General features: G+C 40.3%; 1 protein-coding gene across 1 annotated transcript in view; it reads left to right on the forward strand.

Annotated features, from left to right (window-relative positions):
* Window positions 1–1,532: 1,532 nt before the first annotated feature.
* CERS3 (ceramide synthase 3) overlaps window positions 1,533–18,362 on the forward strand; it is a 100,815-nt gene continuing 83,985 nt past the window's right edge. Inside the window, exons 1-2 of the mRNA XM_067030710.1 lie at window positions 1,533–1,799; window positions 6,852–7,025. Of these exons, the coding sequence (XP_066886811.1) occupies window positions 6,853–7,025 (173 nt within the window). The 5' untranslated portion in view covers window positions 1,533–1,799; window position 6,852. The remainder of the gene's footprint in view (window positions 1,800–6,851; window positions 7,026–18,362) is intronic.

Here is an 18,362-nt window from a genome sequence, read left to right on the forward strand (position 1 = left end):
TCTGCTATTGATCCCTTCTAGAATATTTTTCATTTCATTTATTGTGTTGCTCATCATTGCTCGCTTCCTCTTTATTTCTTCTAGGTCTTTGTTAAATATTTCTTGCATTTTGTCTATTCTATTTCCAATATTTTGGATCATCTTTACTTTCATTATCCTGAATTCTTTTTCAGGTAGACTGCCTATTTCCTCTTCATTTTTTAGGTCTGGTGGGTTTTTATCTTGCTGCTTCATCTGCTGTGTGTTTTTCTGTCTTTTCATTTTGCTTACTGTGTTTGAGGTCTCCTTTTTGCAGACTGCACGTTCATAGTTCCTGTTGTTTTTGGTGTCTGTTCCCAGTGCCTAAGGTTGGTTCAGTGTGTTGAGTAGGTTTCCTGGTTGGGGGGACTAGTGCCTGTGTTCTGGTGGATGAGGCTGGATCTTGTCTTTCTGGTGGGGAGGTCCACGTCTGGTGGTGTGTTTGCGGATGTCGGTAGCCTTATGATTTTAGGCAGCCTCTATGCTGATGGATGGGGCTGTAGTCCTGCCTTGCTATTTGTTGGACCTAGGATGTCCAGCACTGTATGTTGCTGGTCGTTGAGTGAAGCTGGGTCTTGGTGTTGAGATGCAGATCTCTGGGAGATTTTCACCATTTGATATTACGTGGAGCTGGGAGGTCTCTTGTGGACCAGTGTCCTGAATTTGGTTCTTCCATCTCAGAGACATAGCCCTGACACCTGGCTGGAGCACCAAGAGCCTTTGATCCACACGGCTCAGAATAAAAGGGAGAAAAAATAGAAAGGGAAGGAAGGAATGGAGGAAGAAAGAAAGGAAGAAAGAAAGAAAGAAGGAAGATAAAAAAGTTGGATAAAATTGTTATTAGAATAAAAATAATTATTAAGAAGAAAAATTTTATTTAAAAAAAAGGTTCAGTCAGAACCCTAGGACAAATGGTGAAAGCAAAGCTATACAGACAAAATCTCACACAGCAGCACACACATACACACTCACAAAAGGAGAAAAAGGGTAAAATAATATATCTTCTTCCAAAGTCCACCTGCTCAACTTGGGATGATTTGCTGTCTATTCAGGTATTCCACAGATGCAGGGCACTTCAAGTTGATTGTGGAGGTTTAATCCACTGCTTCTGAGGCTGCTGGGAGAGACCTCCTCCTCTCCTCTTTGTTCACACAGCTCCTGGTGTTCAGCTTTGGACTTGGCCCCGCCTCTGCGCATAGGTCGTCTGAGGGCGTCTGCTCTTTGCTCAGACAGGACGGGGTTAAAGGAGCAGCTGATTCGGGGGCTCTGGCTCAGGCCGGGGGGAGGGAGGGGCATGGATGTGGGGCGAGCCTGTGGCAGCAGAGGCCCGCATGACGTTGCACCAGCCCGAGGTGTGCCGTGTGTTCTCCCGGGGAAGTTGTCCCTGGATCATGGGACCCTGGCAGTGGCGGGCTGCACAGGCTCCCAGGAGGGGCGGTGTGGAGAGCGACCTGTGCTCACACACAAGCCTCTTGGTGGCGGCAGCAGCAGCAGCGCTAGCGTCCCACGCCCATCTCTGGTGTCTGCAGCTCCTTTATGCAGCGCGCTTAATCCCCTCTCCTTTCGCACCAGGAAACAAAGAGGCAACAAAAATGTCTTGTCTCTTCGGCAGCTGCAGACTTCTCCCGGACTCCCTCTGGGCTAGCTGTGGTGCACTAACCCCTTCAGGCTGTGTTCACGCAGCCAACCCCAGTCCTCTCCCTGGGATCCGACCGAAGCCCGAGCCTCAGCTCCCAGTCCCCGCCTGTCCCAGAGGGTGAGCAGACAAGCCTCTCGGGCTGGTGAGTGCCGGTCAGCACCTGTCCTCTGTGCGGGAATCTCTCCGCTTTGCCGTCTGCACCCTGTTGCTGCACTCTCCTCCGTGGCTCTGAGGCTTCCCCCTCTGCCACCCGCAGTCTCTGCCCATGAAGGGGCTTCTAGTGTGTGGAAACCTTTCCTCCCTCACAGCTCCCTCCCACTGGTGCAGGTCCCATCCCTCTTCTTTTGTCTCTGTGTATTCTTTTTTCTTTTGCCCTACCCAGGTATGTGGGGAGTTTCTTGCCTTTTGGGAGGTCTGAGGTCTTCCACCAGCGTTTGGTGGGTGTTCTGTAGGAGTTGTTCCACGTGTAGATGTATTTCTGATGTATCTGTGGGGAGGAAGGTGATCTCCACGTCTTAGTCTTCCACCATCTTCTCTCCGCCCTCCCTGGCTTCTTTTACTTAGCATGTTTTCAAGAGCCATCCATGTCGTAGCATGAATCCTTTCAATTCTCTTGAGTATATACCTAGGAGTAGAATAGCTGGGTCATATGGTAACTCCGTGTTTAACATTTCAAGGAACTGCCAGACTGTTTTCCACAGCAGCTGCACCATTTTACTTTCCCTCAAGCAATATATGAGGGTTCCAATATCTTCACATCCTGCCAACATTGTTATCTTTTTGATTATAGCCATCTTAGTGGGTATAATGAAGGGTATCTCTGGGTTTGTTACTTATTTGCATTACCCTCATGGCTAATGATGTTGAGCATTTTTTCATGTGCCTATTGGCCATTTGTATATCTTCTTTGATGAAATGTCTATTCAAGATCCTTTGCCCATTTTAATATTGGGTTATTTGTCCTTTTATTATTGAGTTCTAAGTGTTCTTCATATATTCTAAATACAAGTCCCTTATCAGATATATGATTTTCAAATATTTCCTCCCATTCTATGGATTATCTTTTTTTTTTAAACATCTTTATTGGAGTATAACTGTTTTACAATGGTGTGTTAGTTTCTGCTTTAAAACAAAGTGAATCAGTTATACATATACATATGTTCCCTTATCTCTTCCCTCTTGCATCTCCCTCCCTCCCACCCTCCCTATCCCACCCCTCTAGGTGGTCACAAAGCACCGAGCTGATCTCCCTGTGCTATGTGGCTACTTCCCACTAGCTATCTATTTTACATTTGGTAGTGTGTATATGTCCATGCCACTCTCTCACTTCGTCACAGTTTACCCTTCCCCCTCCCCATATCCTCAAGTCCATTCTCTAGTAGGTCTGTGTCTTTATTCCCGTCTTGCCCCTAGGTTCTTCATGACCTTTTTTTCTCTTAGATTCCATATATATGTTAGCATATGGTATTTGTTTTTCTCTTTCTGACTTACTTCACTCTGTATGACAGACTCTAGATCCATCCATCTCACTACAAATACTCAGTTTCATTTCTTTTTATGGCTGAGTATTATTCCATTGTATATATGTGCCACATCTTCTTTATCCATTCATCTGTTGATGGACACTTGGGTTGCTTCTATGTCCTGGCTATTGTAAATAGAGCTGCAATGAACATTTTGGTACATGACTCTTTTTGAATTATGGTTTTCTCAGGGTATATGCCCAGTAGTGCGATTGCTGGGTCATATGGTAGTTCTATTTGTAGTTTTTTAAGGAACCTCCATACTTTTCTCCATAGTGGCTGTATCAATTTGCCTTCCCACCAACAGTGCAAGAGTGTTCCCTTTTCTCCACACCCTCTATATGGATTGTCTTTTAACTTTCTTGGTGGTATCCATTGAAACACAAAATGTTTTAATTTTGATGAAGTCCAATTTATCTATTTTTTATTTTGTTGTTTGTGCTTTGGGTGTCATATGCAAGAAGGCTTTGCTTAACCCCAGGTGTTGAAGATTTACTCCTATATAATATTCTAAGAGTGTTATTATTTTAGCCCTTATATTTAGATCTGTGCTTCATTTTGAGTTAATTTTTTTATGTCCTGTGAAGAAGAGATTCTTAACTCTTTTGAAGCAGCAGTAATTGATGTTTGGTGGCGGCACATGAAGAAAGAATAAATAGTGTAGATTTTTTTTCTCAATTTGAACTACATATTCCACAGGGCCACCCTTAACTTCTGAGTTCTTTCTCTTTCCCCATATATGTTTTTGGTTGTTCGATATTAAAGTTACTAGGCTTTCAACAAATCTTGTTTCATTGCTTGCATATTATTTAACGTGGCAACCCCTATATAACCATTGTAAGCTGTTTATTTAGTTATATTTCACACTGGACAAAATAATATTTACTGCCTGGAGTTGCATTTTAGGAGTGAGTAAACTATTTTGTATAATGATTATTATAATAGTATCAAAACCAACTCACTGACATTGCTATTTGTTCCCTGAGTTATAGTCTATTAAATTTGGACTAATAAAGTAATGAACATGCTAAGGCAAACTTTTTGGAAGAAATAGATCTCCCCTTTCAGGAGTAGATCGTTCTGATGCAGTGAGGGACACAGGCATGGTACCAGGTTTGTCCATTACAGGAGAGACTCCCATGACCTGGGCTCATTTCTAAGATTGTAGGAAGTTTGAATTTTAGCTGTAGTCTCACTCAAAGAATTGTGCCTGCTCTTGTTCTGACCCAATCTGGTTGTGCACTTCAATGCAGATTTCCTCTCTTAATTCCCTCTTTGGTCATTTATGTCAGATGGCCCAGGCAACCAGGCTGAAATCCTCAGCTCCCTTGCCAAAGTGTGTTAGTTATTCCTTCCTAACAACTCTTTCATCAGTTCTCACTGTCTCCTCCCGAGTCCAGATCCATGTCTGTCCTGACTCAGTTGTAAGCTCCCTGAAGTCTAGAATCATCCCTTTCCTTTCTGTAGACCCAAAGACTGATAGAAAGTATTCAATAAATATTTCCTGATGATCTTTATTCCACCATATTTGCACAGTTTTGCGACTGTATTAATGCTACTTACCCTCCTCCAGGGTAGAAATTACAGTAAAATGATTAATACATGAAAAAGAAGGCAGCCCCTCTCCTTCTCTACACAAGGCTTGCAGGTGTGGGTGTGACCTGCTACTTTGCATGCACATGTCTCTGAGCAGCAGATGAGAAATGAAATATAGTAGGGAATATTTCACCATGGTTAGTTATTTGGTTTTGGTGTGGATTTTTCTGAAGCATATTGAGGTCCACACTCTGGAATTCTTCCTCATCTGAAATCAGAAATCTGTAATGTTGATACTCCACTCTGATCCTCACCTCTGATTGAGTCTTTCCGCTGTCTTGGGTCCCACTCCCACCAGACTTGTTCTTTGGCCTCTGGTCCCTTGAGTTTTGGTGTTTTTTTTTCCCTCCTTCTCATTTCTTTCTTGGCCTCTCTTTATTCTTTACCCAGTTTGGATCTCATGTGTAATCTCATAAATGGCGTGATCAGCATGTTCAGCTCCCTGATACCGCTGCTCTCTGCAGCTTCCAATTTCTGACCATATTTGGTGCTTCAAACTCCTAATTGCTCTTCAGTCTTCCTGTGTCCTGAAATGTGTTCCATATTGCTGCCAGAGAGCGGCCATGTGTGTGCCTGGCCGGGGGTTCTGGAGGCTGAAACCCAGATCTCATTCTGCTGGCAAGAAGGGCTGTGTCTGCCCAGAGGGGACATCATCCTCTAATCAGCACAAAGATACCACCTGGGCTCGCAGAGGACCTGGCTGCCCAAGCAACCTTTTTAAAATATCTGATTATTTTATTCCTCTGCATAATACTCTTCCTGGGTTCCATTGGTTAAAGCCCAAGCTCCTTAGCCTGGATTGCAGACACTCTGTGACCAAGTCTGAACTGTCTCACCAGCCTTTTGATGAGAGTTGCCATATGATTTATTACCCAAACTGGGACACTTCTGAAAGGAAGGGACTCTGTTACTAATTATGCCAGGACAATAAACTGAGACTCTGGGCACTTGTGTGTGACCCAGCATCCCACACCTTGGATTCTTAGGCTGTGGTGGAACCACACTGCTGGTGGTGTTCCATGGGCACCTGGTATTTACAAATCAAGAGGTTTTGACAGAGTTATTTTGACCACCCTGTTGTGAATCTGAGGACATTTGACTTCTTTCTCTGATTAACTGTTAAAGGATTACATCAAAACATCCTCAAGGTCAAAATGTCAAGATTAAAATTGTCATAGCCTAAATGATGAGATTGGAGCATCTAAATGTTCTTCTATGTTTCTGGTTACTTGATCAGTGTACTTTCTCTCCTTAAAACTTCTATTCCCTCTTTCCCATTTTCCTACCTTTCCCTGGTTTACTTCCACTTACCGTTTAAGACACCTTGAACATTGTTCAAGATCATCTGCTCCACTGGGCTTTCCCGACGCGTGTTGGCTGGGCTCAGTGCTGGCCTTGTTCCCACAGTACCCACTACAAACCTATTTCATCGTACCTGAAAAAAGTGTGTCAGAGTCGTCTGTCAGGCCTGCCTTGCCCACAGAATATAAGGTCCTTAAGGCAAGAAAGCTGTCTTTTTAATCTTTGCATCCTCAGTGCCTAGCACAGGGCTTGACAAATAATAGAATCTCTGTACATATTTGTTGACATGGACTAATTTGAATTCTTTATTGGAATACAAAGTTAAATATGCTTATCCTTTATCTCCTGGAGAAGTTCTTAGGATATTAGTGGAGGTTTAAACATACTTGGAGCTTTCATGAGGTTGGCCTTTGGCATGTTGAAGTTGTAGAGATTATTGTTAGATTAATTTTCATATGATAGAAACATATAGGAGGAAGACACATACCCATAATATTAACACATGTTGTGCCAAGAGTGTGAACAGTGGTGTGTTAAACTTCAGTTTGCCATGCCACAGCCGAAATTCTTCTGAGAGTGTTGGCAGAGTAATTCCTGTTTAATGCAATGAAGCTCCATGAAGCCTGGTAAATAATATTACTCCGTTCTGTTCAGTAATAGTATCCAGGGTTCTAAACTCTCTGGTTTAGGTATTTTGAGAAAAGGTGTCAATGTTGTCTCAACTTTAAGTATTTGTTCTATAAGTCTAATGTATTCTTTTTCTATCTCTCTAGAATGTTTCAGATGTTTAAAGAATGGTTTTGGTTGGAAAGATTCTGGCTTCCTCCAACAATAAAGTGGTCAGATTTTGAAGATCATGATGGACTCGTCTATGTGAAACCCTCTCATTTATATATGACCATTCCATATGCTTTTGGCTTGATAATTATCAGACATTTTTTTGAAAAGTAAGTAGTGTTTGTATGTCTTTCCTCCCCATTCCCCTTCTTTGCCCCACCTCTAGAATAAAGAATTTTGGTAAGATTCTTAAAGAATATGTTGTTCAGAGGTCATCACTAATGGGCTACAGATTCTTGGGGGAGTTCATGAAATTAAATGCACACTAAATATTATCTAGACTGAACAAATAAAAATTAGAAACACAATCTCTTCAAGTACATTAGTTTTACAATGAAGAAAATTGAGATCAAGAGAGGTTAAGGATCACAGAGCTTATTAGTGTCAATGACGGTACAAGAACTCAGCTCATCTTCCATGTACCATGTTATCTGACAATGGATATGCATACCCATGTCTTTGTTGGAAGTATTAGGAGAGTATGACTAGGGGATGCATTATCATTTTAGAATGCCTATAAAATAGCAAAAATGGCTCATTAAAGACCAAACTTAATATTGCTTTATAGCATAGTTTACTTTAAAGGTTTATTGAAAATTTTAATAGCAGGCCTTCATTCCAAGGTATAAGGAAATCAAAGAAAAATATCAATTTGCTTTCTCAGATAAAGTAAACTTCTTTTCTTTTTCTTAATTTAATTTAAATAGATATTACCTCCAATCTTTTATTAAAACTGTACCAGTGTTATGATAACTGAAGATAAATGTTCATCTATAATCTCTGTAGTTGTCTCTATTTCAAAAAACGGTTATTAGCACATTAATTTTTTTGGAGTAAAAAAAATATTCAAATGTCAGGACTTGGATAAACTTAAGACAAAATCTGATAAAGATCATTTTGTCCAAGACTAACCGTAATGCATATCACATGTTTATAACCATTTGCAGGGTCCTTATCTCAAGAGTTAGTTTGACCAACTCTGTTTCATGGATTGTCCAAAAAGGTTTTTGTACAAATAATAGCTTCACTTGGGCCAACAATGTGCTATTGCTATTGGGAGGAAAAGAAAGCCCCCCAGTCCCACTAAGCTCTAGCTGAGAACATTTGAAAATGTTCTTCCTTTTTGACAGTTAATTTTACTTTTACTCACATGTTTGGATTTGTCAAAGAATGCCTAAATAAAGTAGCATTGTGCCACTGCACTTCCAAATTAGCAAATTACTCTGCTGTCCTGAAATACTTGCTTTTCTTGCAGAGTGTCATGTGATCTTTGAACTTGGCATCCAGGTCCTTTACTTATTTGCACTACAGATTTCCTACTTTTTGGTGGACAGATCCATTTTTAACATTTTGATCAGACAGTGAACTAGAAAAATTTTTGTTTGCCAAAGAAGCATAGTTGTGGAGGACCAACTTGTTATGCCCTGGTCTTGGCCTCTCCAACAATTATCAGGAAGGAATCCAATCTTCTTTTAATTCTTAGGACCATTCTTGGGGTTAAGTATAGTCTTTCATAACTCCTTATAACTTTAACTCCCAATTACTCACCCTTAGTTTTTTCCATCCCATGACACTACAGAAAACTATGTGTTGCTCCACTAATCTCATATCTCTTTTTTTTTTTCTTATTTCTTTTAATGCAATAGAAGGAAGGAAAATTTAACATGGGAGCAAGATCACGCTTTTTGAAGTATACGTTTATATTTTTTTCAGGGCTTCTATATCATTTGCCTTAGACTAAACCACTTAGATCATAAATATTACTTACACCTTACATTTGAATAGAAACATATTTTAAGAGGTACAGAAAATCATAAGTGGTGTGATCTCAGTCAAGAAAATGAGAGGTAAGTGAGCTGGCCAAGGTCACATGGTTAGTATGTCAGGAGTAGATCTGGGACTTAAACCCCCATGTTATGACACCAGGTTCAGGGTTGCTGGGTTTTTATTTTCCCCTGTACTTCTTGGACTTTCACAATGAAATATTCTGGTGGCAAAAGAAAATAGATTAATATCCTTTGGGAGTATAGAAGACATGGCTTAAGGGAATGATAGCAAATGTGAACTTTTCTGAACTATCAAAAATTTGCATACATTTGACACCATGTTTCAGCATATCCTATGGTATATGTATCACAAAAAAGCTTCCTTCTTTTGTCCTGGACTGTGTTTGTGTTACACCTCCTCATTCTAGGAAGTGACCAGGAGTTGTGATTTGGCTGGCTCATTTTTATCTTTTAGTACTAACCAGGAGCCATTTAAGATGAGGAAGTAAGGGCCCTTCCCAGAAAGGAGTAGAGAGACAGATGGATAAAGAACAAACAAGTAGATCATTTGAAAGTGACTGACATTTGCTTTGTATTTAGAATTTCCTTTCCTTACAAGTTTTACCTTATGTTTTAATTTTTTTGGCAGGGAGGGGTCTAGAATAACAATTTCTAACTAGTATATCCAGACTCTTCTATACATTCTTTTTTGTGTCTGAAGTATGATTTAGAGAGGATCTAAGCTACTCAAACTTAAGCACCTGTGGAATAAGCACATTATCTCAGAGTAAATTATGGTGCTGGAAGAGTCCAAGGCAGGGATCGGGGTGGTAAAATCAGAAGGTACTCTTTTTGCTTTTACTTAATGGTACAATGAATAGATACCCAACCTCTACCATTTCCACTGACCAACATGAGGGCATGATGGGATTCTTTAAAGAAGGGTAGGTGTAGCAGTATACAGGAGTTGAAAAAGGATTGTTGCTAACCGTCTTCAATTGAAACAGTCTCAAAATATGTACATTGGACTTAAATGTTATCTGAGACTTGCATTACTTCAGATATTTTGTTCTCTCATATAAAACCCTCTGATTAAACACTGGTCAAAGAGCCTTTCAGTCCTTAGGAAATGGGAATCAATCTTAATGGCAATAGGCTATTGCTTCTGTTTAGTAGAAGTATTTAAACTTCAAATGCTTAATATCTGCCTAGGCCTGCCTTCTTTTTTTTTTTTTTAACATCTTTATTGGAGTATAACTGTTTTACAATGGTGTGTTAGTTTCTGCTTTAAAACAAAGTGAATCAGTTATACATATACAAATGTTCCCTTATCTCTTTGCTCTGCATCACCCTTCCTCCCACCCTCCCTATCCCACCCCTCTAGGTGGTGACACAGCACACAGCTGATCTCCCTGTGCTATGCGGCAGCTTCCCACTAGCTATCTAATTTACATTTGGCAGTGTATATATGTCCCTGCCATTCTCTCACTTCGTCACAGCTTACCCTTCCCCCTCCCCATATCCTCAAGTCCATGCTCTAGTAGGTCTGTGTTTTATTCTCGTCCTATCACTAATCTCTGCATGACTTTGTTTTCTTAGATTCCATATATATGTGTTAGCATACGGTATTTGTTTTTCTCCTGACTTACTTCACTCTGTATGACAGACTCCAGGTCTATCCACCTCATTACAAATAACTCAGTTTCATTTCTTTTTATGGCTGAGTATTATTCCATTGTATATATGTGCCACATCTTCTTTATCCATTCATCTGTTGATGGACACCTAGGTTGCTTCCATGTCCTGGCTATTGTAAATAGAGCTGCAATGAACATTTTGGTACCTGACTCTTTTTGAATTATGGTTTTCTCAGGGTATATGCCCAGTAGTGGGATTGTGGGGTCATACGGTAGTTCTATTTGTAGTTTTTTAAGGAACCTCCATACTGTTCTCCATAGTGGCTGTATCATTTTACATTCCCACCAGCAGTGCAAGAGGGTTCCCTTTTCTCCACACCCTCTCCAGCATTTATTGTTTCTAGAGTTTTTGATGATGGCCATTCTGACCAGTGTGAGATGATATCTCTTTGTAGTTTTGATTTGCATTTCTCTAATGATTAATGATGTTGAGCATTCGTTCATGTGTTTGTTGGCAATCTGTATATCTTCTTTGGAGAAATATCTATTTAGGTCTTCTGCCCATTTTTGGAATGGGTTGTTTGCTTTTGGTAATGAGCTGCATGAGTTGCTTATAAATTTTGGAGATTAATCCTTTGTCAGTTGCTTCATTTGCAAATATTTTCTCCCATTCTGAGGGTTGTCTTTTGGTCTTGTTTATGGTATCCTTTGCTGTGCAAAAGCTTTTAAGTTTCATTAGGTGCCATTTCTTAATTTTTGTTTTTATTTCCATTTCTCTAGGAGGTGGTTCAAAAAGGATCTTGCTGTGATTTATGTCATAGAGTGTTCTGCCTATGTTTCCTGTAAGAGTTTGACAGTGTCTGGCCTTACATGTAGGTCTTTAACCCATTTTGAGTTTATTTTTGTGTGTGGTGTTAGGGAGTGTTCTAATTTCATACTTTCACATGTAGCTGTCCAGTTTTCCCAGCACCACTTATTGAAGAGGCTGTTTTTTTGCCACTGTATATCCTTCCCTCCTTTATCAAAGATAAGGTGACCATATGTGTGTGGGTTTATCTCTGGGCTTTCTATCCTGTTCCATTGATCTATATTTCTGTTTTTGTGCCAGTACCATACTGTCTTGATTACTGTAGCTTTGTAGTATAGTCTGAAGTCAGGGAGCCTGATTCCTCCAGCTCCATTTTTCATTCTCGAGATTGCTTTGGCTATTCAGGGTCTATTGTGTTTCCATACAAATTGTGAAATTTTTTGTTCTAGCTCTGTAAAAAATGCCAGTGGTAATTTGATAGGGATTGCATTGAATCTGTAGATTGCTTTGGGTAGTAGAGTCATTTTCACAATGTTCGTTCTTCCAATCCAAGAACATGGTATATTTCTCCATCTATTTATATCATCTTTAATTTCTTTCATCAGGGTCTTATAGTTTTCTGCATACAAGTCTTTTGTCTCCTTAGGTAGGTTTATTCCTGGATATTTTATTCTTTTTTGTTGCAATGGTAAATGGGAGTGTTTTCTTAATTTCACTCTCAGATTTTTCATCATTAGTGTATAAGAATGCCAGAGATTTCTGTGCATTTATTTTGTATCCTGCTACTTTACCAAATTCATTGATTAGCTCTAGTAGTTTTCTGGTAGCATCCTTAGGATTCTCTATGTATAGTATCATGTCATCTGCAAACAGTGACAGTTTTACTTCTTCTTTTCCAATTTGGATTCCTTTTATTTCTTTTTCTTCTCTGATTGCTGTGGCTAGAACTTCCAAAACTATGTTGAATAAGAGTGGTGAGAGTGGGCAACCTTGTCTTGTTCCTGATCTTAGTGGAAATGGTTTCAATTTTTCACCATTGAGAACGATGCTGGCTGTGGGTCTGTCATATATGGCCTTTATTATGTTGAAGAAAGTTCCCTCTATGCCTACTTTCTGCAGGGTTTTTATCATAATGGGTGTTGAATTTTGTCAAAAGCTTTCTCTGCATCTATTGAGATGATCATATGGTATTTCTCCTCCAGTTTGTTGATATGGTGTATCACGTTGATTGATTTGCGTATATTGAAGAATCCTTGCATTCCTGGAATAAACCCCACTTGATCATGGTGTATGATCATTTTAATGTGCTGTTGGATTCTGTTTGCTAGTATTTTGTTGAGGATTTTTGCATCTTTGTTCATCAGTGATATTGGCCTGTAGTTTTCTTTCTTTGTGACATCTTTGTCTGGTTTTGGTATCAGGGTGATGGTGGCCTCATAGAATGAGTTTGGGAGTGTTCCTCCCTCTGCTATCTTTTGGCAGGGTTTGAGAAGGATTGGTGTTAGCTCTTCTCTAAATGTTTGATAGAATTCGCCCGGGCTTTTGTTTTTTGGACGATTTTTAATCACAGTTTCAATTTCAGTGCTTGTGATTGGTCTGTTCATATTTTCTATTTCTTCCTGGTTCAGTCTCAGCAGCTTGTGCATTTCTAAGAATTTGTCCATTTCTTCCAGGTTGTCCATTTTATTGGCATAGAGTTGCTTGTAGTAATCTCTAATAATCTTTTGTATTTTTGCAGTGTCCGTTGTTACACCTCCTTTTTCATTTCTATTTCTATTGATTTGAGTCTTCTCCCTTTTTTCTTGATGAGTCTGGCTAATGGTTTATCAATTTTACTTATCTTCTTAAAGAACCAGCTTCTAGTTTTATTGATCTTTGCTATCGTTTCCTTCATTTCTTTTTCATTTATTTCTGATCTGATCTTTATGATTTCTTTCCTTCTGCTACATTTGGGGGTTTTTGTTCTTCCTTCTCTAATTGCTTTAGGTGCAAATTTAGGTTGTTTATTCGAGATGTTTCCTGTTTCTTAAGGTAGGATTGTATTGCTATAAACTTCCCTCTTAGAACTGCTTTTGCTGCATCCCATAGGTTTTGGGTGTTCGTGTCTCCTTGTCATTTGTTTCTAAGTATTTTTTGATTTCCTCTTTGATTTCTTTAGTGATCACTTCGTTAATAAGTAGTGTATTGTTTAGCCTCCATGTGTTTGTATTTTTTACAGATCTTTTCCTGTAATTGATATCTAGTCTCATAGCGTTGTGGTCGGAAAAGATACTTGATATGATTTCAATTTTCTTAAATTTACCAAGGCTAGATTGTGACACAAGATATGATCTATCCTGGAGAATGTTCCATGGGCACTTGAGAAAAATGTGTATTCTGTTGTTTTCAGATGGAATGTCCTATAAATATCAAGTAAGTCCATCTTGTGTAATGTATCATTTAAAGCTTGTGTTTCCTTATTTATTTTCATTTTGGATGATCTGTCCATTGGTGAAAGTGGGGTGTTAAAGTCCCCTACTATAATTGTGTTACTGTCGATTTCCCCTTTTAAGGCGGTTAGTATTTGCCTTATGTATTGAGGTGCTCCTATGTTGGGTGCATAAATATTTACAATTGTTATATCTTCTTCATGGATCCATCCCTTGATCATTATGTAGTGTCCTTCTTTGTCTCTTGTAATAGTTTTTATTTTAAAGTCTATTTTGTCTGATATGAGCATTGCTACTCAAGCTTTCTTCTGATTTCCATTTGCATGGAATATCTTTTTCCATCCCCTCACTTTCAGTCTGTATGTGTCCCTAGGTCTGAAGTGGGTCTCTTGTAGACAGCATATATATGGGTCCTGTTTTTGTATCCATTCAGCCAGTCTGTGTCTTTTGGTGGGAGCATTTAATCCATTTATATTTAAGGTAATTATCAATATGTATGTTCCTATTACCATTTACTTAATTTTGTCAGGTTTGTTCTTGTAGGTCTTTTCCTTCTCTTGTGTTTCTTCACTAGAGAAGTTCCTTTAGCATTTGTTGTAAAGCTGGTTTGGTGTTGCTGAACTCTCTCAGCTTTTGCTTGTCTGTAAAGGTTTTAATGTCTCCATCAAATCTGAATGAGATCCTTGCTGGGTAGAGTAATCTTTGTTGTAGGTTTTTTTCCTTCATTACTTTAAATATGTCCTGTCTCTCCCTTCTGGCTTGTAGAGTTTCTGCTGAAATACCAGATGTTAACCTTATGGGGATTCCCTTGTGTGTTATTTGTTGTTTTTCCCTTGCTGCTTTAATATGTTTTCTTTGTATTTAATTTTTGACAGTTTGATTATTATGTGTCTTGGTGTATTTATCCTTGGGTTTATCCTGTATGGGACTCTCTGTGCTTCCTGAACTTGATTGACTATTTCCTTTCCTATATTATGGAAGTTTTCAACTATAATCTCTTCAAATATTTTCTCAGTCCCTTTCTTTTTCTCATCTTCTTCTGGGACCCCTATAATTCGAATGTTGGTGCGTTTAATGTTGTCCCAGAGGTCTCTGAGACTGTCCTCGGTTCTTTCCATTCTTTTTTCTTTACTCTGCTCTGCCGTAGTTATTTCCACTATTTTATCTTCCAGGTCACTTATCCGTTCTTCTGCCTCAGTTATTCTGCTATTGATCCCTTCTAGAATATTTTTCATTTCATTTATTGTGTTGCTCATCGTTGCTTGCTTCCTCTTTATTTCTTCTAGGTCCTTGTTAACTGTTTCTTGCAATTTGTCTATTCTATTTCCAAGATTTTGAATCCTCTTTACTATCATTATTCTGATTTCTTTTTCAGGTAGACTGCCTATTTCCTCTTCATTTGTTAGGTCTGGTGGGTTTTTATCTTGCTCCTTCATCTGCTGTGTGTTTTTCTGTCTTCTTATTTTGCTTATCTTACTGTGTTTGGGGTCTCCTTTTGGCAGCCTGCAGGTTCGTAGTTCCCATTGTTTTTCGTGGCTGTCCCCAGTGGCTAAGGTTGGTTCAGTGGGTTGAGTAGGTTTCCTAGTTGGGGGGACTAGTGCCTGTGTTCTGGTGGATGAGGCTGGATCTTGTCTTTCTGGTGGGGAGGTCCACGTCTGGTGGTGTGTTTGCGGATGTTGGTAGCCTTATTATGATTTTAGGCAGCCTCTCTGCTAATGGATGGAGCTGTAGTCCTGTCTTGCTCTTTGTTGTGCATAGAGTGTCCAGCACTGTTCATTGCTGATCCTTGAGTGAAACTGGGTCTTGGTGTTGAGATGGAGATCTCTGGGAGATTTTCGCCATTTGATATTACGTGGAGCTGGGAGGTCTCTTGTGGACCAATGTCCTGAGGTTGGTTCTTCCACCTCAGAGACACAGCCTTGACACCTGGCTGGAGTGCCAAGAGCCTTTAATCCACACAGCTCAAAATAAAAGGGAGAAAATATAGAAAGGAAAGAAAGGAAGGAAGGAAGGAGGGAGGGAGGGAGGGGAGGAAGGAAGAAAGGAAGAAAGGAAGGAAGGAAGAAAGCAAAAAAGGAAGGAAGAGAGGAAGAAAGGGAGGAAGGAAAGAGGAGGGAAGGAAGGAAGAAAGGGAGGAAGAAAGGAAGGGAGGAAGAAAGGAAGGAAGGAGGGAGGAAAGGAAGAAAAAGGAAGAAGACAAAGTAGGATAAAATATAGTTATTAAAATAAAAAATAATTAAGAAGAAAAATTTCTATTAAAAAAAAAAAGGGTCAGTCTAACCCTAGGACAAATGGTGAAAGCAAAGCTATACAGACAAAATCTCACACAGCAGCACACACATACACACTCACAAAAAGAAAAAAAGGGGAAAATAACAGTATATCTTGCTCCCAAAGTCCACCTCCTCAACTTGGGATATTTCGCTGTCTATTCAGGTTTTCCACAGATTCAGGGCACTTCAAGTTGATTGTGGAGCTTTAATCCACTGCTTCTGAGGCTGCTGGGAGAGACCTCCCCCTCTCCTCTTTGTTTGCACAGCTCCTGGGGTTCAGCTGTGGACTTGGCCCCGCCTCTGTGCATAGGTCATCCGAGGGCGTCTGCCCTTCGCTCAGACAGGACGGGGTTAAAGGAGCAGCTGATTCAGGGACTCTGGCACAGGCACGGGTAGGGAGGGACACGGATGCGGAGTGAGCCCGCGGTGGCAGAGGCCGGCGTGACGCTGCACCGGCCCGAGGCCCGCTGTGCGTTCTCCCGGGGAAGCTGTCCCTGGATCTTGGGACCCCGGCAGTGGCAGGCTGCACAGTCTCCCGGGGGGGACGGTGTGGAGAGTGACCTGTGCTCACACACAGGCCTCTTGGTGGTGGCAGCAGCAACCCTAGCGTCCCACACCCGTCTCTGCTGTCCGTGCAGACAGCCGTGGCTCGTTCTGGAGCTCCTTTACGCGGTGCGCTTAATCCCCTCTCCTCTCGCACCAGGAAACAAAGAGGCAAGAAAACGTCTCTTGTCTCTTCGGTAGCTCCGTGCCCGTTTCTGGAGCTCCTTTAAGCAGCGTGCTTAACCCCCTCTCCTTGTGCACCAGGAAGCAAAGAGGGAAGAAAAGGTCTCTTGCCTCTTCAGCAGCTCCAGACTTCTCCCAGACTTTCTCCTGGCTAGCCGTGGCGCACTAGCCCTTTCAGGCTGTGTTCACGCCGCCAACCCCAGACCTTTCCCTGGGATCCGACCGAAGCCCAATTCTCAGCTCCCAGGCCCCGCCCGCCCTGGCGGGTGAGCAGACAAGCCTCTCGGGCTGGTGAGTGCCGTTCGGCACCGATCCTCTGCGGAATCTCTCCGCTTTGCCCTCCGCACCCTGTTGCTGCGCTTCCTCCACGGCTCCGGAGCTTCCACCTCCGCTTCTTTCTTCTTTTGCCCTACCCAGGTGCGTGGGGACTTTCTTGCCTTTTGGGAGGTCTGAGGTCTTCTGCCATTGTTCGGTGGGTGTTCTATAGGAGAATTTCCATGTGTAAATGTATTTCTGATGTATCTGTGAGGAGGAAGGTGATCTCCGCGTCTTACTCTTCCACCATCTTTTCGCCGAGCCCACTGCCTTCTTTTTTATTCTATAAAACAATATCGAAAAAAAAAGTATGTGGGGCGTAGTGCTCTGGGATTACTCGGCTTTTGGCTCACAGGTAACTGATGTAGTGCTAAAGGAAGAGCGGGCTATGGGCGTGTCTGAATGAGGCCATCTGAGGGCTCAGTTCTGCAGTAATAGCAAACCTGAGACTCATTTCTTGGTAATTAACCTAACTTTGAACCATTTACATGGGAGCAGAAGTTCACGTTCTCTTTTCTTCCTCTTGGACTTTTTCCCTTCTATTCCGTATCAATAAAATGAAAGTTCAGGAAATTTCGTCTTAGTCTAAGGTCCTTCTAGAGCTAAGATCTGTCATTTTCCTCCTCTTTTCAGTTCGGCTTATCAAATATTTATTGTGCTACTTTCTTCTCTCCTTTTTCAAAATAGGTTTTCAATTAAGTACCTACTCATTTATTTACACTTACATAACATGAATCAATTGATTTTCTAGATTTTTTTATAATGAAAGGATAATGCTAAAGTAGAAAACTGTACTTATATACTTCCTCTGTTGTACTGAAAATGTTATTTCTGTCCTTGAAGTCTGGACATGTTAACAAACAGGACCATTATTTCTCTTTTTTCTTTAAATTAATGCTTTGACTGTAGATATGATTCTCATATCAGCAAATATGCTATGGATATGTATTTTTATCCATTCTGTATACTTATCCACCCTTTATCTCTCACATGACTCTCCAGGGGGGAATGTTATACTTCGTTTGGCTTTGAGATTGGTTGTATTCCTTTACTGAATAAATCTTCTTTTCTTAATCATGCTTTGCTTTTTTATTTTTGCTAATTTCTTCATTTCTAATATTTGAGGAGATAACATTGAGTGAGTGTGATTGAGAACCCTGCCATATTAAACCATTTTGTATTTGTGTTATTCTACTAGTAAAAACAATGAGTATTTTCTCTAATAAAAAATTTTAACTAGGTTACATAAATGACCCAATTATACTATTTATCCAAAATCCTGTCATATATGTTTTTTGAGTCTTTGTTAGTTTTAAGATCATCTAAGTTTTTGTTTTATTTGGAACTTTTATGCAGAGGGGGAATTAATCATATTCCTTGAACCACAGCATGCTGTCTTTGGTCTGTATTAGATCTCTTTTGATTGATTGACTGGTTTGAATTAACTTTTTCATTAATTACCTTTTATCCTCATTTCCTACTCCTGTTCCCAT

The sequence above is a fragment of the Kogia breviceps genome, chromosome 3, assembly GCF_026419965.1.
Source record: "Kogia breviceps isolate mKogBre1 chromosome 3, mKogBre1 haplotype 1, whole genome shotgun sequence".
Taxonomy (NCBI): Eukaryota; Metazoa; Chordata; class Mammalia; order Artiodactyla; family Physeteridae; genus Kogia; species Kogia breviceps.